General features: G+C 36.7%; 1 protein-coding gene and 1 non-coding gene across 2 annotated transcripts in view; one reads left to right on the forward strand and one right to left on the reverse strand.

The window, feature by feature from the left end:
- Window positions 1–335: 335 nt before the first annotated feature.
- Window positions 336–22,068, forward strand: part of Xrn1 (5'-3' exoribonuclease 1) — a 125,321-nt gene continuing 103,588 nt past the window's right edge. The window contains exons 1-8 of the mRNA XM_047563438.1: window positions 336–511; window positions 12,763–12,995; window positions 16,452–16,549; window positions 17,771–17,880; window positions 17,977–18,087; window positions 19,427–19,509; window positions 21,681–21,768; window positions 21,852–22,020. Coding sequence (XP_047419394.1) covers window positions 437–511; window positions 12,763–12,995; window positions 16,452–16,549; window positions 17,771–17,880; window positions 17,977–18,087; window positions 19,427–19,509; window positions 21,681–21,768; window positions 21,852–22,020 — 967 coding nt within the window. The 5' untranslated portion in view covers window positions 336–436. The remainder of the gene's footprint in view (window positions 512–12,762; window positions 12,996–16,451; window positions 16,550–17,770; window positions 17,881–17,976; window positions 18,088–19,426; window positions 19,510–21,680; window positions 21,769–21,851; window positions 22,021–22,068) is intronic.
- Trnav-uac (transfer RNA valine (anticodon UAC)) lies at window positions 21,500–21,572 on the reverse strand. The gene has a single exon. It is a non-coding gene; the product is annotated as a tRNA-Val (tRNA).

Here is a 22,068-nt window from a genome sequence, read left to right on the forward strand (position 1 = left end):
AGCCAAATACAGCGCTAGACCTCTTCCCAGTCGGAGAGGAGCACTGCGATGGCAGCAGCAGGAGGCGGGGCAGCGGGCCGACTTCGGTGTTCAGGCCTCCGGCAGGCCCGCCGGGCTTCCTCGCCGCCTCGGGAGCCAGCCCCGTCACCCGGCACTTCAGAACTAACTTCCCGCACAGGAGATCGCACAGGGCACGGGCGCACAGGCCCGGGAGCCCGGGCCGCTGCCGGCAGCCGGCCGCGGGGCGAGGCCGACGGATAAGCCCCGCCCCGGGACGCGGCCGCGATGCCGCCGCTCTAGGCGCGCCGGGCGTCTCTATGGTCGGGTGGGCGGTGTGTTGTCATCGGCGGAGCGACGGCCGGAGGCGGCGGCGTAGGCCCCGGCGGGGCGTTTGGTTTCGGTTTGGCCCTGTCTGGAATTAGTGTTGACTGTCGAAATGGGAGTCCCCAAGTTTTACCGATGGATTTCGGAGCGGTATCCCTGCCTCAGCGAAGTGGTGAAAGAGCATCAGGTGGGTGAGCGCGGGCGGCGGTTCAGAAGGCCGAGGACCCCGGGCGCCGCGGCCCTCTCCCCGCCGCGGACTGGGGCTCCAGCCTCTTGCTCGTCGGCTGCTGGCCGAGCGGCGTAGGACGGGGGACAGAGGGTTGGAGGACGTCCGGGGGATCCGAATGGGGGCCAGGAGGCAGGCTGCGTTTCTGTGCGCAGATCCGCGGGGCTCACGGCAGGTCTGACAGCCCCTATCTGGGCAGGGCCTTCTGCGACTTCGAAATAAGTCCCGGGTGGGAAGGCTCTCACTCTTCCCTCCGCAGGGAGCTGTAGGTTTGCTTCGCCCTGATGGAGGGGTGAAGCCGGAGGACCTGCCCTCGTAGGTCCCCCAGCCCACCGAAGGACCTGACCCTCGTAGGAACAATAACAGCCGCCTCCGCAGTTGAATCACCTTGTTTACTTTCCCTTGGAAAGAGCTGCATCTCACCTACCTCGCTCCCAGCACCTAGACTTTTTGTCGTGGCTGATGGTTCATATTTATGATGCCTTTTCAATTATCCCAAAGACATTATCAACTCCCCCAGCTACTTGGGAGGCCGAGACGGGAGGATCACAAGTTTGAGGCCAGCCTCGCAACTTAGCAAGACCCAGTCACAAAATAAAAAATAAAAAGGACTGAAACCATAAAAAGGACCCAGTGGTAAAGTACCCCTGGGTTCAATCCCCAGAACCGCGAAAGTAAAGTATCAAGTATAAACCCCCTTTTGTCAAAACAAAAATGATGATGATAATAATAATAACAGGGGCGGGGAGGGCATTACTTAGAGGCTTCAGTGTTTTAGAGAGCACTAATAACATTTGGTTTGTAGTGACCACAGAGCAACGTTTATGTGTAGATTCCAAAAATGTGTGTTTGTATATTTCTGTGTTGGAACTGTGAAAAGAAGAGAAAGCAGTGGTCTATTAGGTAAACTAGACTTTGGGTGATGTTTTAGTGTTCGTTACTTTTAATGAATTTGATAGATATTTTTCCGTTTTATGTTTTACGGGAGTGGGAAAATCATTTGGAAAGTATGTATACCTGATTGAATTAGTTGTGATGGATAGCATTGTATTAATAGTGGAAGTTATTACATTATGGTTTAATTTTTTTCAAGTACTTAAAATCCTAAAGATAGCACTAAACTTGTGCAAAAGATTCTTTTGTTGCTGGATTCCAATCTAATTTGGTATTTTAGAAAAAAACTTACCAAAAATTCAAAACGCTAGCTTATCTTTCATTTGTTTGAAGCATAGGTTGAGTTAGATATGTAGAGAAGGGCATTTATCCCAGGGATGAAGGTTAAAAAGGATACCAGTACACTGCAGAAATAGAGACACACTGGCTTTTCCTGGACAATATTTCAGTCAACAAGTATTTGAGTCACTTTATCTCAAAATGAAAAAAATAGGTGACTGCTATTCAAAATGACTTGATAACGCATAATTTGTTCAGTAATATTTTTATTCAGTACTCTTGGTGCAGAGTTTTCTTTTGGTGAAAATATCTTGGATTCTCTACTCTGAGGAATTCTGTTCCTGAAAAACAGAAGTAATCTTAAAGGCAGTTTTATCACATGCACACTGAGGATAGGTTTTGTGAAAGCATTACACTAGAGAGAAACTGAGAATAGGATTGTTAAAAAATTCCCTTGTAATAAACCTTAAAACTAGGTGCACCAAAGTGGTATTGTTAGATACTTGATCAAAAAGAGATTAATGGGCTACCAACTACTCTCCAAGTAGTACTTAAAGATGGCAATACCTAAATATGTCGCAGTGATTCGGAAACTAGTCCTGGGCGGAGGGATTAGGAGAAGGAGTGGGTTCTAGGAAGATGGTGCTGGCGACAGTAACACAGCTTTTCAGTTCTGATTCCGCAATGAAAACAGAAAGCAAAACTAGATAGTGAAACTTAAAATCCATAAAACAATTGCAACAAACCTGTGATATGGTATCTCCATGATACTTTGGGGTCAAAATACTAGTAGAAGAGGACAAACTACCAACAGTTTAGACAGAGTGTTGGCATCTGCACCACAGGAAAAAGGAAGCATGATGGAGACCTGAGACCAGAACTCCAGACAGCCAACAGGCACGCACAAGAAGACTGTGCTAGACAGGTAGAGAGCAGAACCAAAACTCGGGGCCTTTATTCTGAAAGACCAAAGAGACAGGGCCATATCCCTCCTATAAATTCTCAAAACTGAGAGGCTCCATTCTAGGGCAGAGCCCACCCTAAGGAGAAACAGCTGGGAGTGGAATACAATCTTATCACGACGCAGGCAGTAAAGAGACAAGAAGAGAAACAGGAGAGAACACAACGCAGGCAGTAAAGAGACAAGAAGAGAAACAGGAGAGAAGGTTCAGATAAAAGGAAGTGTTAAGAGTCAAAAAATCTTAAAAAACAAACCACCATGTTTCTTTAACCCTCCTCCAGAGGAGAGGGTTTTGTTAAATTAAAGGTTTTCTGAAACCTACTCATTCTAAAAGCTCTAGAAAATTAAATTCACATTAAAATGAGCAACAAAAAGTTTTGAAGTTAGATTGCATACAAAGTTATTATAGGGAAAATACATTGCTACAGTCATTAAAAACATGCAGTGTACAACCATAGAAATGAAAAGTTGTACCCCATTTGTGTACAGTGAATCAAAATGCAGTCTGTAAAAGTAAAAATTTAAATTAAAAAAAAAAAAAGAAAGAAAAACTTGCAGTAAAGGGCTGGGGATGTAGTCCAGTGGCAGAGCACACACGTAGCATGTGTAAGGCCCTGGGACTGATCCCTAGGGCCTCCCCCCAAATATTTTTTTTTTGCAGTAAAAACATGCCTACTGAACAGCAAAACTGTAACATACTCTTTCAGAGCTAAAATACACTAAGAAAATTATATGATATGAAAGAACAACATACCAATTGTGAAAACTGTGGGATAAGATGACAGAACCTAAAGAAAAGTAGAAATAGTTGGAAAAACATCACTTTAGAAAAGAAGCCTACAATATCAGCAAGACAAGAGCAAATGATGCTGTAAGACAGGGGGTGAAAAAAGAGATGGAAAAAAGAGAAAATTGTAAACAATAGAGGTTTCCAGAAAAAAATGCAACAACAAATACTAAAACTATAATTAAAGAAAACTTTCCTAGCATGGGGTTGTAGCTCACTGGCAAAGCACTTGCCTGGCATGTGTGAGGTACTGGGTTCTATTCTTAGCACCGCATCTAAATAAATAAAATAAAGGTCTGTTGACAACTAAAAAAATAAATAAATACATATATTTTTTAAAAAAGAAAACTTTCCTAAAATTAAAATGAAAGCCAAAATTGTGTCTTAAGAGAATTTACCCTATACCTGATTTACCAAGATATAGTCTGATAAAATTACTGGACTCTAAATAAAGAAAGACTAATGACTTCACTTGAGGATCCCCAAATAGTGAACAGCAGGTTTGCCCCTATGAGTATCCCCTCAACAGCTGAAGGGGAATAAAAAAGAGAATAAGGATAGCTTTATAAACCTGAAAGTTTGCTTGTATCCATATTGTTCCATTTCTTTGGAGATCAGTTGATGATTTGGTTTTAGAGTCAATAGCACCACCACTGTGAAGGGAGAGGAGAGCAACTCCAGAGACTTTTTTTCAAAAAATCATCACTGGTTGGGAGTGTCAGTCAATGAGAGCCCATGCCCAGCATGTGCAAGGCAATGGGTTCAATCCCCAGCACTGAAAAAAAGAAAAACAAAACCAACTCTTTTCTACCCTAGCACGAACTCATCCTTTGCATATCTTCAGACCTTGAGGCTCGCCAGTTTGTGGCCATCTGTGACCAGATACAGCTGCTCCAGTTTCCAGTTCAGTATTCTGGGTTAGTCTTAGTGACCCCCCAACACCTCCTTTTCTTACAATCCATCACCATAAGCCCATTCACTCTTTTTTAGAAACTGTGATTGGTTTGTGTCTAAAGCTGAGCCTAGGTCCAACCCTTGTTCCTTTTGGCGCTCGTGAAACCAGGAGTATGATGTAGAGATGAGGAAATGTCTCCCACTGTCAGGCTTTTGGGGGATTAAAGGAGGTGTGTGTGTGTGTGTGTGTGTGTGTGTGTGTGTGTTGCTTTATTGTAGTGGAACTGGAATTTGGGGAAAGAAAAAATGTAAACACTTAAACATCTTTAATCAACAAAGGTTAACATAACAACTAATATTATAAACTCTTAGAACATGTGAAGTTCCCTTTGTGGTTATAATCCAGCATACTGTCATCAAAATAGCTAAGATTTGTTAAGCGCTTGTCTTGGTAAGGGTACTGCTTTACATGCATGCATTCATTAATTTTATCTTAGCAATTCTAATATTATATCCATTTTGTAGCTGAGAAAACAGTCATAAAAATGACTGTTAACCACTACTGTATGTTGCAGCTAAATGTGAAACCATTTTTTGTTTGTTTGGTTGGTTGGTTTCATTTTCATTATTGCCTCTCTTCTAGGAAGCTCTTTAGGCTTTGTTTTTTTCCCCCTAATCACTGCCACCCTTCATGGAATTTGAATGTCACAGATGTACTGTGTATGTATATACTAGGGTACTTTATTTTGTTTCTTGCTGTCTTTCTCTCTCTCTCTCTGTCTCTCTCTCTCTCTCTCTCTTTCTCTCTCTCTCTCTCTCTCTCTCTCTCTCTCTCTCTCTCTCTCTCTCTGTCACACACACACACACACACACAATAATTTTGGTCCCAATGTAAACAATGTTATTGCTGTTGAAAATGCATGTTATTTATTTATTTTTTATTTTCTGGTACCAAGGATTGAACCCAGGGGCACGTAACCACTGAGCCACATTCACAGCCTGTAATTTCTTGTATTTTTGAGACAGGGTCTTGCCAAGTTGCTGACGCTGGCTTTGAATTTGTAGTCCTCCCATTTCAGCTGTGATCTTCCTGTTTCAGTCTCCACAGCTGCTGGGATTACAGGCATACACCACCACACCACACCAGGCAGTAATGCATACTCTTGATCCTTCAGTTTTGTTTTGTTTTGTTTTGTTTTGTTTTTCAGAAAATTACAGTTAAATGTACATTACAGAATTTACCACCTGAACCATTTTTAATGTTTTTATATTATATATCCTATGGCATTCTTTTTGCTATATTCATATATGCATGGAATATGATTTGTTCCATTTTAATCCCCAGTACTTCCACTTTCCCTCCCTCCCCCCATTTTACCCATTTTTAAGTATACATTCTAATAGTGTCAAATACATTCACCTTGTTGTGCTAAGCCTACACTCTAAAAGCATAACTGTGCATCCCCCACTCCCAGTGGGGGTGATGCTTTACCACTGAATTACATTTGCAGCCTCTTTCATTATTTTAAATTTTGAGACATAGTCTCACTAAGTTGCCAAGGCTGACCTCAAACTTCCATTACTTGTGCCTCAGCCTCCCAAATTGCTGGGATTACAGGTGTCCTATACGACGCCCGACGCCCAGCTCTTCTGCGCTGTTTTTTCCCCCAGTACCAGGGATTGAACTCAGGGGCACTCGACCACTGAGCCACATCCTCAGCCCTATTTTGTATTTCGTTCAGAGACAGAGTCTCACTGTGTTGCTTAGTGCCTCACTTTTGCAGAGGCTGGCTTTGAAATCCTCCTGTCTCACTCAGTCTCCTGAGCCCCTGGGATTACAGGAACCCCCAGCACTCCTGGCTTGTACATTTTTGTTGAAACTTGCATCTTGGTTATGAAAACTTAAATTTTCAAATTATCGGGTACACTGGTTGTCATTTCCATTTTAAAGTGTTTGCTTTTATACAGGGAACTTAACCGTCTAATTCTTTACTATATTTAGGGACTACTATATTTCCCAGCCCCTAGCATGATGTGTGGCACATGATGCATATTCAGTAAATACATGCTGGATGAACTGATTATTTAACTTAGCATATACTATATAAAATATTGAATATTAATATATAACCTATTTTAAAATCTAGTGCTTTTTTTTAAAGGAAGCAACAAAACCTTGGAATTGTTTAAAATGAAATTAAGTGAATAGATTAAATAAATGAATTATCGACAGCTGCTTTAATCAAATGATCAAATATATATTACTTGTCTTTAAAAGCTTTTTGCAATAATAAGTAGGATGCAAAGTTAGATTAACAAAAAGAAGCTCATGTTTTGAGTTTAGATACTAAGATACTAATACATAGCCATAATTTAAAGCAGTGTAGGCACCTATTTCAAATGATTGGGATAGGCTATCTGTGCTATCAGGATTAATGAGGGGAAAGTTTCATGTGTTTATTCTTTGAATTTTTGGATGTTGAGAGTACTGGGTATTGAACCCAGGCACTCTTTGCCACTGAGCTACATCCCCAGTTTTTGTTCGTTTGTTTTGAGATGGAGTCTAAATTGCTGAGACTGGCCTTGAACTTGTGATCTTCCTACCTCAGCTTTCTGAGACACTGGGATGATAGGCTTGTGCCATGCCACTGGGCTAGATATTTTTAATTGCTGCTTGTGTCAGGCAGTGTGCTAAAGGTTCTAAACACAAATTAGAGAGCTTGCATTAAGAAACTCAGAGTTAGCAGTAGAGGACAGACACACTCTTAAACACTCAACAAAAATGCGTGGAGCACCTACTAATGTGCCAACACTGTTATATGCATTGGGAACACAAAAATAAGTTATAGTTCCTGCTCTCAAGATGCTGAGTCTCGGGCTGGGGAGATAGCTCAGCTGGTGGAGTGCTTGCCTCACAAGCACAAGGCCCTGAGTTCGATCCCCAGTACCGCAAAAAAAAAAAAAAAAAAAAGCTGAGTCTCAAAACAGATTTGAAAAACAAATAGCATCAGTTATCATTCAGAGTGCTTAATTGCTTTGTTAAGTGAAGTAAGGGAGGCATGTATAAGATGTGGTGTAAAGAAGGAGTATCATCTCCCCTTGAAGGAATATGGCTTGAAGGAATATGGAAAACAAACCAAAGCAGACATAGATGCTTGAGCTGGATCTGGGAGGATGAGTCAAAATCCAGAAAATTAGTGGAGGGAAGAACAGAAGGAGAGAAAAGCATTGAGGCAAAAAGAGGGATAGCATCTATAAAGTCCTAGAAGTTGGAAACAGCCCAGTTCAAACTCTGTATCTAGCTTACAGGGCATATCTGAAACAGGAAAAGTATGTGGGGTTGATGGGAAAAATAGCAGCCAAATCATGCAGGACCTTTTATGGTGTTTGGATTTGTAGTATCTTATGGGTTTAAGTAAGCATGATCAGATTATGCTTTAGAAAAAATGGCTAAGCCAGAATAAGACAAACCTAGATGTAAGCAGTCCCAAATGAAAAACTGCCAGCCTGAATCAGTGCAGATCTAGGACTAGAGAAAAAGATGAAATTGCCTAAACAGTAGGAATGGGTAAGATGAAAAGATTCTAGAAACATTTTGGATGCTAAATTAGAAAACAAAACAAAAGACCTCAGTGAATAATTAGAGATGGGTTTGGAGAGATAGAGAATATAAAATAACCTTAAAATTTCTAACTTATAAATGTAATAACTGGAAAGAGAAGGTAATGAGACAATGATAATATGATATTATGCTGATAAAGTTGTACTTTGTGAATTCTCTTTTGTGAATTTATTTTTGCATTTATTTTATTGATGCATAATAATTATATAATTTTAATTTGATTTTTGAATCTTACATTATGCCAACAAATTTAGGAAACTTTAAACTGATTTCCTGTTGGTGATTTATTTATTAAATTACTTCCAACTTTGACTAAAAGGCATCTACTTTTATAAAAACACTTGAATGATTCTGGCTTCCATTTATTTTTTTCTCACTTTGTCAGGTTGGTCAGTGGTTGCTTATTCAGTCTGAAACCTAAGAGAATTTTTAAAACATTTCTTTTCTAAAAGGAAAATTATAGTGCTTAGATGTAAAAACTATTACATAGTCTAGAGGAAAGTAAAAAGCAACTGAAATTCCTTTATTTAGGACTAACCACTATTGACATCTTATTTCTATATACTTCCTATCTTTTCTATGCAGATACACATGTAAATAAATATTTTATCACTGGTCTTATGTATATAGACATTTTTCCATAGCAAACGTGAATTTCTATCATAATTTGTAATTGCTGTGCAATATTCCACTGTATGACTATACTGTCATCAGTTCTATTATTAAGCATTTGGATTGTTCTTCATTTTTTTTTTATCTTTTCTGAACAGAACTGCCATGGATATTTATATGTATATTATTTGTAAGTTAGTCATTTCTGATGATTCTCAGGGTAAATTTACATTCATAGAAATCCTGAGTCAAAGATATACATGTTTCAAGTATTGATACATATTTTCAGATTAGTTATTCCAATTTATATTCTCATTTCTACTGGATATGCCCTATTTCTCTTTTCTAGGACTCTGACTTTATTTTCTAAAATGGAGATAGTAAATATTTATCTTTAAGGTTGTTCTAATTAAGTAAAAGAATTCATATAAATAGTTAACCTAATGCTTAGCACAATAAATGCCAGTTATTACTTTTAATAATCTATGAAATTGCATTTCCCCAATGTTCCCCTTGCAAATACTGTGCAACATCAGTCTCTTCAGTTTTACTAACGTGAAGAAATTGTTGTGTCATTATACTTTGATATTTTGGGATGAATATCTTTTCTTAGGCTTATTAGTTTTGTTTCTTTTTGAATTGTTTTCAGTCTTCTGTGAATACTTTTAACATTTGTTCTTTTACATTTGAGAATTTTTTATATCTTAGGAATGTTCACTGTCCTCATTTGCAAAACATTTTCCTGTATTTTGTGATTTTTTTTCATTAAAATCTTTTAAATTTTTAAGACTGCATTATGATTCATTGTACACAAATGGGGTACAACTTTTCATTTCTATGGTTGTGTACATTATAGATTCACACCATTCATGTAATCATACATATACATACAGTAATACTGTTTCATTCTTCTTTCTGTCCCCCACCCCATCCCACCCCATTTTCCTCTAAACCATCCAAATTTCCTCCATTCTTCTCTTCCCCCATCCTGCCATGCCCCTCCCCCGATTATGTGTAATCATCCACTTATCAGAGAAAATATTCGGCCTTTGGTTTTTGGGGCTTGGCCTCTTTCACTTAGCATGATATTTTCCAACTTCATCAGTTTACCAGCAAATGCCATAATTTTATTCTTCTTTATGGCTGAGTAATATTCCATTGTGTATATATGCCAATTTCTTTATCCATTCATCTGTTGAAGGGCATCTAGGTTGGTTCCACAATCTAGCTATTGTGAATTGAGCAGCTATGAACATTGATGTGGCTGCATCACCGTAGTATGCTGATTTTTTTTTTTTTTTTTTTTTTTTTTTTTGCAGTACTGGGGATTGAACCCAGAGCCTTGTGCTTGTGAGATAAGCACTCTACCAACTGAGCTATATCCCCAGCCCTTTTTTTTTTTTAAGTATGCTGATTTTAAGTCCTTTGGGTATAAACTGAGGAGTGGGATAGCTGGATCAAATGGTGGGTCCATTCCAAGTTTTCTGAGGAATCTCCATACAACTTTCCAGAGTGGCTGGACCAATTTGCAACTCCACCAGCAATGTATGAGTATGCCTTTTTCCCCACATCCATGCCAACATTTATTATTACTTTTGTTCTTGATAATCAACATTCTAATTGGAGTTAGATGAAATCTTAGGGAGGTTTTAATTTGCATTTCTCTAATTACTAGAGATGATGAGCACTTTTTCATATATTTGTTGATCACCTGTATATTCTTCTGTGAAATTTTGTGATTTTTAATTTGGTACTTTTTTAACATTTTAGATTTAAAATAATACAGTTTTAGATAGTGAATCCACTATTTGTTTACTTTGTGAGTTGGGACTTTCCCCACCCTAAGCTTATTAAAATATTTCTGTGCCTCTGTGTGAATGCGGGTTTTTTTGGTTGGTTTTGTCGGGTTGGTTGGTTTGGTACCAAGAATTGAACCCATGAGTGCTTAGCCACTTAGTCACATTCCCAGCTCCCTACCCCCACCTTTTTTTCTTTTTTCTTTTGATATAGAGTCTCATTAAATTGCTAAGGGCCTTGCTAAGTTGCTGAGGCTGGCTTTGAACTTGCTATCTCCAGCCTCAGCCTCCCAAGTTGCTGGGATTACAGGAATGGACCACCATGCCTAGCACTGTTTTTTGTTTTTTATTTTCTTAAATATGTTTTTTGTTGTTGTTGCAGCTGGTCATAATACCTTTATTTTATTTATATATTTTTATGTGGTGCTGAGGATCTAACCCAGAGCCTCAAGCATGCTAGGCAAGTGCTTTACCACTGAGCCACAACCGCAGCCCTCTTTTTTTGTTTTTTAAGTTACATTTTTCACAGTGAAACTTTTAATCCTTCTGTTTTTTGTTTGTTTTTGTTTTTGATACTGGGTCTTACTATGTTGCCCAGACTGGCCTCAAACTCCTGAGCACAATCAATCCTCCTGCCTCAGCCTCCCAGGTAGCTGGGACTATAGGTATGTGCCACTGTACCCAGCTCTTCTAGAATTTTCTTACAAGTTGAAGTGCAGTTTTGTTTCCAGATAGTTAGGTATGTACGCCATCCTTTTCTTTGGCTGATTTGAAATACCCCTTACATTCTAAATTTCCATGTATACTCAAACGATTTCAAACTGTTTGCTTCAGATTGTTTTATTGTTTTGAATTTAACAGCAAATTTTCCTTCATTACTCTTCTTTTTAATACTCTTTCTGGCTGATACTTCATAGTTATTCTCCTAGGAAACTTAGGAGTCATTTTTACAGTACCACCCCAAAATCACATTGAGATTTTGATTGAGATTTTCAGGTTTCAAACAAATAGTAAATCTTGAATGCATGTTAACAGTCTTATGATCACAACTGTTATTTCATTCGAGCCTATTTGTTACTCAGTAAGAACACACAAAATTTTACATGATGCTAAGTTGGTGTTCTGTAAATGTTTTTGCAGTGTTTATTGTTTCAAAGCCAAAACTTTTCACCCCCAAAACTTAAATTCGTGCTATTTTCACAGTAATTGGAATATATGTCCTTACCTGTTGTAAAACTAGAACTACTGAATTGCACTGTCAGAAATGGTTTTCATTGGGTTTATATAAGGATTGTCCTGTTTTCTCTAATTAATATGTAAAGCAGGCTCTATTCTAATTCTTTTTTTTTCTTGCTGGGAGTTGAACCCAGGATGCTCTACTATTGAGCTAGACCCCCAACTTCTTTTTATTTTGATACAGATCTTGCTAATCCTCGGGCCTCAGCCTCCCAAACCCTGGCTGGGCTAAAATTCTTTGATCACACTGAACATTATAATTGTTTAGCTGCACCAGTTTCAGTTCCCTGTTAGTGTACATTTGTCTCAGTCATGTTCCCCTTACTTGCTCACATTTAAATAGAGAAAAAATAAATGAGAGCCAGAATAAGGTCTTTTTATAAAGGCAGATGACTCTTTGGTCAAAGTTTAGAAATCATTTAACCCATGTATCTCAAACAAGAAATCAGTTTTCAAGTTTTCCTAAATGTCTTGACATAATCTAATATTTTAAAAATGTAACCAAATCAAGTGACTCTGTTTTAGTAAAACCAAATGTTCATTAAGCCTTTAAATCATTTGTTAAACCTTTCAATAACGTTACACACCCAACTGTTTGATATAAATGTTACCCATTATAAAGGATACTGAGACGCTGAGAAGTTAATATCAAGTAATAGAAAGGAAAGAAACTAATATTCTGAGTACCAAACCATTCAAGCACTGTATTTGGTATTTTCCTGAGGTATCCTATTTTGAATAAATAAATAATTTTCTGACAGCAAATTCTATCAAGCCTTTGGTACTCTGTATAATCATATAATGTTAATATTACCATTTCCTCCTGTTTGATTTTTCCTTACTTTCTTTGTTCAACTGTGACGATTTAGTTGCTTTTTTATATTTTGTTTTTTATCATTGATAATCACTTTTTTTTTCTTTTTTACTTGAGATAGGATTTCACTGAGTTGCTTAGGGCCATGGTAAATTGGTGAGGCTGCCTTTGAACTTGTAATCCTGCTTCAGCCTCCCTAGTTGCTGGGATTATAGGCATGTGCCACTGTACCCCGCTGATAATCACTTTTCCCAGATGCCAAGATATCTGTGGTTGATTCTAATTAGTGATCTTAAGTATATTTCTTTGTTTTTTAGATTCCTGAATTTGATAACTTATACCTGGATATGAATGGAATTATACATCAATGCTCGCATCCTAATGATGATGATGTTCACTTCAGAATATCAGATGATAAAATCTTCAGTGACATATTTCACTACTTGGAGGTGTTGTTTCGCATTATTAAACCTAGGAAAGTGTTCTTCATGGCTGTTGATGGTGTGGCTCCTCGAGCAAAAATGAACCAGCAGCGTGGGAGGCGTTTTAGGTAAAACGTTAAATGATAATGACCTAAGACAACACATTTTCTAATCACGTTTATTTTTTGTTTAAATTCCCTCACAAATGGGAATATCTTATAACAGTGGGCTAGAAATTCAAATGAGGTATCATTTCTCAAAACTTATGTTGGATTTTATAGAGTTGTTCAGTTGTTCTCTGTTACAAGTTTTTCAAAGTTCTTATACTGGTTTACACTGGGCTGTTAACTAGAGTGAACTGAGAGATTGTTGTAATAAGAATGTTATTAACATTTAATTTAATATAACAAACATTTATTAAATAACCAGACCCTGAGCTAAATGCTGATTTTAAATGAGTATGGGACCTAATTGGCAGAAAGACAAGTGACATCAGAAGATGATTGATGGACTGTGGGAAGAGAGTTAAATGAGGACACTCAGGATATTATCAGCACTACTGTGTAGAAGTAAAAGGATGAGAAGAAATTGTACCCATAAAGAGGATCTTAAAGGCAAATTCCTGGACATGGAGAATATTTCTGAGTAACAGTGAGATCAAGCTATGTCCCTATTTATGAATACCAGAAGTAAAAGTAAGAAAGTTGTCACACTGAAGGCAAGGAACCCTGAGTCCAGAGAATTGGATGAATCACTAGCATAATGGATCCTTTAACCGTAATGACAACTTCAAGGGTGGAAAGAGCACCTGCGCATCAAACATGGAAGTCGTCAAGGAAGGGGGGCGAGTGCCTTGGTCAAGGCTTCCAGTGAGAATAAGGAGGAGGATGGCAAAAAATACCAATTTAATATCAAAAGTAAAATGATCCTTGAAAATCTTAGAAAGACTGTGAGATCCTTGAAGGAAAGAACCTTCTCATACCAAAATTGAGATTCTCAGGTACCACTCAAAAGATTTATTAATCGGAATCTGTAGGAGTTGGAAAACTCAGAAACCATTTTTACTAGAGTCCCCTGATTATTAAACTAATTTTTAGGAGCCACTATCCTAGAAAATGTGGTATTAGGGAAGGATTATTTAACTCCATTGCTTTGGTCAGGATCCTCTTGAAGGTAATAGGAAACACTCAGACTAACTTAAGCAGAAAGGTACATAAGGAGTTCAAAAGTCTTCCAGAATGGGTAGCTCCAGAAACTTATTCCCTTAGATGTGATCCAGAGATTAAGCTACCACTAGAACTATTAGCTCCAAGGATATGTCACTGTTATAATTTAGCAATCAGGAAGCCACCACTGCATCTATTAGCTCAACAAACCTGGTGCATTTGTTGAAAAAACAGATGTCCTACTCCTTGCTTCTCAGCACCTGCAGACCTACTTACTACGGCAATCTCCTTATTGCTGAAGTGTACACAGCCCCTGTAGCCACAGTGCCTCAACTGTCAGTGGGCATCGCTGCACTTCCGCTTTCCCAACCTTTTATGGAAGAATCTCATTGTCAAAAATCATGTCATATTCAGAAACCTAATTGCAGGGAAGCCTGAGAGATTTATTTATTTATTTATTTATTTATTAACTAACTTTGCAACCTCTCTAATACCAGAAAGCAGAGGAGGAGGAGAATAGAATGGAGGCTAAGGGCCAATCCACTATAACCACCATGGCCTTTCCTAAATACTCTGCTGGTATTGAGTGTTCCAGGTTTCCCAGAAATCCCAAAACAGCTGTCATTCCTTACAGTGATTGTTTTCTCCATTCATAATCTGTAATTCTTCATGTCTTATTTCTAAATCTTTTCTCACTTTATTTCCACTAAAATTTCCTTATAAGATCACAGGACTTTGGCCAGATACAAAAAATAATTTTTCTTAACCTCATTCATCCACAGCACTTAATAATGCTGATCATTCTTTTTGAACTTCTCTCTTTCCTTGACCTTCTTAAAACCATCCTGTTTCTTTGTCTATGCATTCATAGTCTCTTTGTCATTTTTCTTTCCTGATTTTCTTTTTCTAAAATATATGGTGTTTTTTTTAGTTGTAGATAGACCCAATACCTTTATTTTTATTTGTTTTTATGTGGTGCTGAGGATCAAACCCAGTGCCTCACACGTGCTAGGCAAGCACTTTACCACAGAGCCACAACCCCAGCCCATTATTTTCTTAAATTGTTATTGTTTCTTAAGGTTCTCTTCTGGACTCTGAGTGATCTCATCCTGTACTTTAATTACTCTGTCTATCCTAATGACTCCCAGATTTATCTTTCTGGTGGTTGTCTCCTGTTTCTTTTTATCCAAATGCCTACTGCGCTTGAGCTGTAACATGTTCAGCACTGAACTCACTTTCCTCTCAAAACAGCCCTACTCTTTCCTGTTTCAGTGAATGACAATACCATGTACTTGGCTGCCTAATAGTCTTACCGTGTCCTTATCCCAAACATTTTCCATATTGCATCCAGATTAAACTTTAGGACTGTTTAATTTCCTATCTCCCCATTTTAGTATCTCTGAGCTCTGGACTCTTTTCTCTTTTGTTGTATCCCAAGACCTTGTCACATAGTTGCATTGAATAGTCATTTGTTCATTCAAAGGAGGAGGAGAAGAGAGGAAAGAATACACTGCAGGGATTACAAAGGAGTATCATTTGAGTTTTTGTTATATTGAGGTTGGCAAGAGAGAAAGAATTTGTTCATCACGAAAAGAGAATTCAGGCCATGGTAGATAGAGTTAGTGGCAGTTCTGTAGAATGTATGTTTGAGGCAGACCTTCCTAACTTGTGTGCCTTGTGGCACTCTGGTGTGCTGCAAGAGGTTAGAGGGGAAGCCAGGTAGGAATTGGGACATCCATGTTCAAATCTAGTTCTGACTCCAAAACTCATATTCCTTCTAGCATATTCTGTTGCCTTAAAAAATAAAATAATTTTTGGCAGCTGATGTCATTAATGCTCTTAGACTTTCATTTTAAATGTTTTTGGGAGGAAATGCAAACATATATAAGAAATTTTTTATAATAATTTATGTAATATTCTTAGGCATCATTGATGACATTTAAGATCATAAAATGATTAAGATCATTAAATGATATTATGAATGTTTAAAGCTGTGTGGTGCTTTTAGTCTTGTTTGTAGAATGAATTTGCTGTATTTTTGTGACAAGAATTACTTCATAAGTATTTGTAATATTCTATGTGTTTTGGTGGTTTAATATCTAACTTCTGTAGGCCTCATGCAAAAAACTCAATTCTTTAAAGATCTGTCAACACCTAAAAAACATTGATGAATTTGGGGTTGGGGTTGTAGCTCAGTGGTAGAGCACTTGCCTAGCATGTGTGAGGCACTGGGTTTGATTCTCAGTACCACTATTAATAAATAATAATAATAAAATAAATGTCCTTTGACAACTAAAAAATAAAAGTAAATGGACAAATTTGTAGTTTGGTTACAAAAGCACCTAAATAATAGTTTGTGTAAAGATCTTCACTTTTTTTTCAGCAAGTTTAAGATGTTCTTTCCCTTTATCCTTTAAGGTCAGCCAAGGAGGCAGAAGACAAAATTAAAAAGGCAATAGAAAAGGGAGAAACTCTTCCTACAGAGGCCAGATTTGATTCCAACTGTATTACACCAGGTAAATTCACAGAGAGAAAAATTCTGAATGAATTAAAATATAAATTGAAAATTTATTTTTTCAATATACTTTTATTTTCCAGACTTAATTTATTTTGGTCTTAAGGTTCCATTTGCTCTGTATTCCCACTGGTGTCTATTCATGAGTTGGTTTGGTCACGTAGCACAAAAGGACAAAAGTGCTCCTATAGAGAGACACTCTCTAGGAATTTTCAGGTCTTAAAAAGAGCAGATGTGGGCAGAACTACTTCTCTCCTTTATTGGTATGAAACCATCAGTGACATTGTGACTTATCAAGTTTATGTTGCTGCCTCCTGGTTCCAGGATGAGAAACCCATTTTCCTAATCCAGAGAGTTTACTACTATACCTCTCAAAAGCAATTAAGATTTCTGTGTTGGAACTGGGGTTGTGGCTCAGTGGTGGAGCGCTCACCTAGCATGTCTGAGGCCCTGGGTTTGATTCTCAGCACCACATGAAAATAAAATAAAGGTATTGTGTCCATCTATAACTAAAACAAAATATTAAAAAAAAAAAAAAAGATTTCTGTGACCTTAAGGAAAATAATATGTTTAACTTAATTTTATATTCAACAGCATACTTATATTCTTAAGAGCTTTGTCTTTGAACATAAATCCTAAAAAAATCTAACTTTCTTATGACCGGTAATATTCTCTTTGGTTAAATATCTTAGATACACATACTCAGTTTAATAACTAGTTTTATCCTGATTGTAGTTTAAGTATATCTGGACTTTTCCTGAAATGAAATCATTGTAGTCTCATTTTCTAGATTCATAATAATTTTTCAGATTAACAATAGTGATAATATTTTTGTTATTGTTATTTTTGGCAATATAGTTGAAGCTGCATGCCTTACAAAAATACTTCAGAATCTAACAAAAGAAATAGAAAGCTGAAGTTCATTAGAGTTCAAACGCTGCATTTGTGTAAAAATACTCGAAGCATACTCCTCAGTAGTTGAAATTTCTTTACTTTCCCTTTGTGACACTGAAGTCATTTCAGTGACTATCAAGATTTGAAGCAGTTGTGATATTTGCTAGGGAATGGTACATTTTGTGCTTTCAGGATAAAGGAGGCATTTAACCTTCAAAGATCCTGTACCTATTTCCTGAACATCCAAAGCTAATTATATGTTGTCACTGAGAATTCACTGTTTTCATGTCTTTCTCAGATTAATCTTTTTTAAACTTTTTATTTATAGGGACAGAATTCATGGCTAGGTTACATGAACATCTGAAATATTTTGTAAATATGAAAATTTCCACAGACAAGTCATGGCAAGGAGTTACCATCTACTTCTCAGGCCATGAGGTTATCATCTTTTTTTATTTAAAGTAAATTTTTAAAATTTATTTAATATTCTGAACCTTACATATTACCACACTTTTTTTAAAACATTGTATTTAGACACCCGGAGAAGGAGAGCATAAAATCATGGAATTTATCAGATCCGAGAAAGCAAAACCAGATCATGATCCAAACACCAGACACTGTCTCTATGGCTTAGATGCTGACTTGGTAGGTATAATATCTAACTGTTATTTAAGATTATGTCATCGTAGGTAAGTATCTAGAGATTCAGTTTTATATAGGAATCTTGCTGCCTTTGATAATAAATAAATTTTTTAAAAAATTTCCTATTTTTGCCTTTACCAAAGTTCTAAAACAGTTGGAAAATGATTTTTTATCTTTTACAGACTACATTTTGATTCATTGTACACAAATGGGGTACATCATTTCATTTCTATGGTTGTGCACAGTGTAGATTCACAGCATTCGTGTAATCATACATGTACATAGGGTAATGATGTCTGTCTCATTCCACCATTTTTCATATCCCCCCTCCTCTCATTTCCTTCTATATAATCCAAAGTTCCTCCTTGTCTCCTCTTTCTCCTATCATTCTGGGTTATTGAAGCAAATCCCAGACATTTATATCATTTAATCTATACTTATTTTCATAATGATTCTCTAATAAAAGAGAAGGTTGGTTTTTTTAACTACAGTGTCATTATCCCACATGAAATAAAATTAACATCATTGTTTAATACAGAAATAACCATTTAATATTCTCATCTCCCTAATTGCATAAGTGTTTCTTTTATGTTGTTGAGTCACTATTGAAATAAACAATATCCATTGTGATTGCTTGATATGTCTCACTAGGCTTTTGACTTACTTTGGAAACTGTAATACTATAAAATAAAATTAGTTGAAGGTACCCTTTTTCTTTTTTTTTTTTTTTTCTTCTGCATTTTTCATATACTAGAAGTATCTTGGCCTCCAAAAGAGCCTAATATTTTAACATGAAAAAGCTGCTGCCTCTAATTTCTAACCCATTCCCTCGTGGCAAGAAATATGTGAAAATCAAGAGAAGGTTTTGGGGAAGAAAAGTAGGAAAGTACAGAGTGGCAGTTATAAAGGTCAGGAGACTCTAAGGGGAACATGTTTTTCCTAGAAAAATACACTTACTTTGCTGAGCACAGTGGTGCAGGCCATTAAGCCCAGCTACTTGGGAGACTGAGGCAGGAGGATCTCAAATTCAAAGCCAGTCTGGGCATGTTTGCAGTATTCTGTCTCAAAATTAAAAAAAAAAATTTAAAGTGGGTTGTAGATCTAACTCAGTGGTAGAGCACTTGTCTAGCATGTGTGAGGTTCTGGATTCCATTCCCTAGTACCGATAGAAAAAAAGAAAAGTACGTTTAAACTATCTACAAATGGATCATATTTTTATATTTGTGTATTAATCTGCTAATTGTTTATTCTCTATATAGAAAAGTTTTATTTAATTGCCTTCATGAATCTAATACTAGAAAAGAATGGGAGAAAAGAAACATTTATAATCATTTTTCCACAGATCATGCTTGGATTAACAAGTCACGAAGCACATTTTTCTCTCTTAAGAGAAGAAGTTCGATTTGGTGGCAAAAAAACCCAAAGGTAAAGCATATAGCATACATGTTGTAAAAAGAACATTAATGTAGCCTGGATAATAATCCTTTAACAGATATGTAATCTGTTTTGTCAATAGTATCCTTTGATACACCAAAGTTTTTAATTAGGATATACTCCAGTTTATCTTTATCTTTTTTTGGTCTGAGCTTTTAGTGTACTATCAAGAAATAATTACCAAATCCAGTGTTCTAAAGATTATTTTCTGTGTTTTACTCTTAAGAGTTTTATAGGTTTTTGTTGTGGTTCTTGTTGTTGTTTGGGTTTTGTGTAGTACTGGGCTTTGAACCCCAGGGCCTTGCACAAACTAGGCAAGAGCTATACTATTGACTATAGCCCTGGGTTTTATAGTTTTAACTTTTATGTTTAGGTCTTTGGTACATTTGAGTTGATTTTTGGATATGGCAAAAGTAAGGATCCAACTCCATTCCTTTGCATGTGGATATCCAATTTTCTTAGCACTATTTGTTGAAAAGACTGTCCTTTCCCTTTTGAATCTCATGGACCCTAGTTGAAAATCATTTTACCATGGTTTACAAGGTTTTATTTCTTGGGATCTCCATTATATGACATTGGTCTATATGTCTTTATGCCAGGACCCATGTTTTGATTAATGTAATTTTGTAGTTAGTGTTGAAATTAGTTAGAATGTGACCTCCAAATTCATTCTTTTTCAAGAGTGTTTTGGCCATCTATTCAGGGTCTCCTGAAATTCCGTATGATTTTTTGGACAGATTTTTCTGGTTTTGTGAAAAACGTCTTTGGGATTCTGATAGGGATAGCATTGAGTCTGTAGATCCCTTTAAGCATCTTGGTATTAAGCCTTCCAGACCATGAACCCAGGACGTCTTTCCTTTCACTTGAGTCTCATTTAATTTCTTTCAGCATTTTGTAGTTTTCAGTGTACAAGTCTTAGCTCCTTGGTTATGTTTACTCTTAAGTATTTATTCTTTTGAATACTTTTATAAATGGAATCACTTTCTTAATTTCCTTTTCAGATTGTAAATTGATGGTGTATGGAAATACAGCTAATATTGGGGTACTGATCTTGTACCCTTCATATGTGCTGAATTAGTTCCTTAACCCTACCAGGTTTTGTATGTGTGTGTGTATATTCTATGGAATTTTCTATTTGTAGAATTATGACATCTGTAAATAGATTTAGTTTTACTTCTTCCTTTTCAGTTTCAATTCCTTTTATTTCTTTTTCTTGCCTAATTGCTCTCACTAGGACTTCCAGAACAGTGTTGAGTAGTTGTTTGAATAGCTTTGGTAAGGTAGGCATCCTTTTCTTGCTCCTCATCTTAGGAAGCAAGCTTTCACTCTTTCACTGTTGAGTATAACATTAACTGTGAATTTTCATGAATGCCCTTTATCATACTAAGGAAGTTTCTTCATGTCTTAGTTTGCTGAATATTTTTATCGTGGAATAACGTTGAATATTGTCAGATGTTTTTCTGCAAAATGATGTGGAATTTTTCTCCCCTTTATTCTATTAATGTGATGTATTACATTAATTTTCTCATGTTGAACTATACTTGCATTCTTGGGCTAAATCTTGCTTGTGAGTGAATGGCATATGAGATATTTAATTTGCTCTCGTCTTCATATATTCTTACTTATGGTTAAATTCTCAGTATAGGCTGGTAATCAGAAATATAGAACCTTATACCAATTCAGATAAGAGAAAGAAGAGATATTGCCTCACTTTGTGACCTTGGACTACACTGAAATAGATGTAAAAATATGTATTCCCTCTTCTCTGTGCTTTCTCTAATGGCCAACCCTAAGTGAGCCTGGTCACTGGTTTCTTACATTTCTTATATATTACTTAGGACTTCTGAATGCTGAGAGTCCTCCCACAAAAAGCATAATATAAACCAATTATTATTAACTTTACCATGCTACATTTTTATCTTTACTTTTATATAAATTATATGCTTTAATTATAAGACTTAACTATCTTTTTTTTTTTTTTTTGCGGTGCTGGGAATTGAACCCAGGGCCTTGTGCTTGTAAGGCAAGCACTCTACCAACTGAGCTATACTCCAGCCCCTTAACTATCTTTTAATGATGATTTTGATTTAAACTTTGCTACATTTTTCAACTTGGACCTTAAAATATAATTTACTTTGTTTTGATCATCTGATTGATTACAGGGTGTGTGCACCAGAAGAAACTACATTTCACCTTTTACACTTATCTTTAATGAGAGAATATATTGACTATGAGTTTTCAGTGTTAAAAGTAAGTATTGACTTAGCCATGGGTCAAATTTTTGTATGCAGAAATCTCTACAGGGTTTCACTTTGTTTTCCATTTTACCTTAGGAAAAGATCACATTTAAATATGATATAGAAAGAATTATAGATGATTGGATTTTGATGGGATTTCTTGTTGGCAATGATTTTATCCCTCATCTACCTCATTTACACATTAATCATGATGCACTGCCTCTTCTTTATGGAACATATATTACCATCCTGCCAGAACTTGGGGGTAAGAAAATTTAATATTCATTTGAGGATACCTTCATTTAGTATTGAC

Source organism: Sciurus carolinensis, chromosome 9, assembly GCF_902686445.1.
Source record: "Sciurus carolinensis chromosome 9, mSciCar1.2, whole genome shotgun sequence".
Taxonomy (NCBI): domain Eukaryota; kingdom Metazoa; phylum Chordata; class Mammalia; order Rodentia; family Sciuridae; genus Sciurus; species Sciurus carolinensis.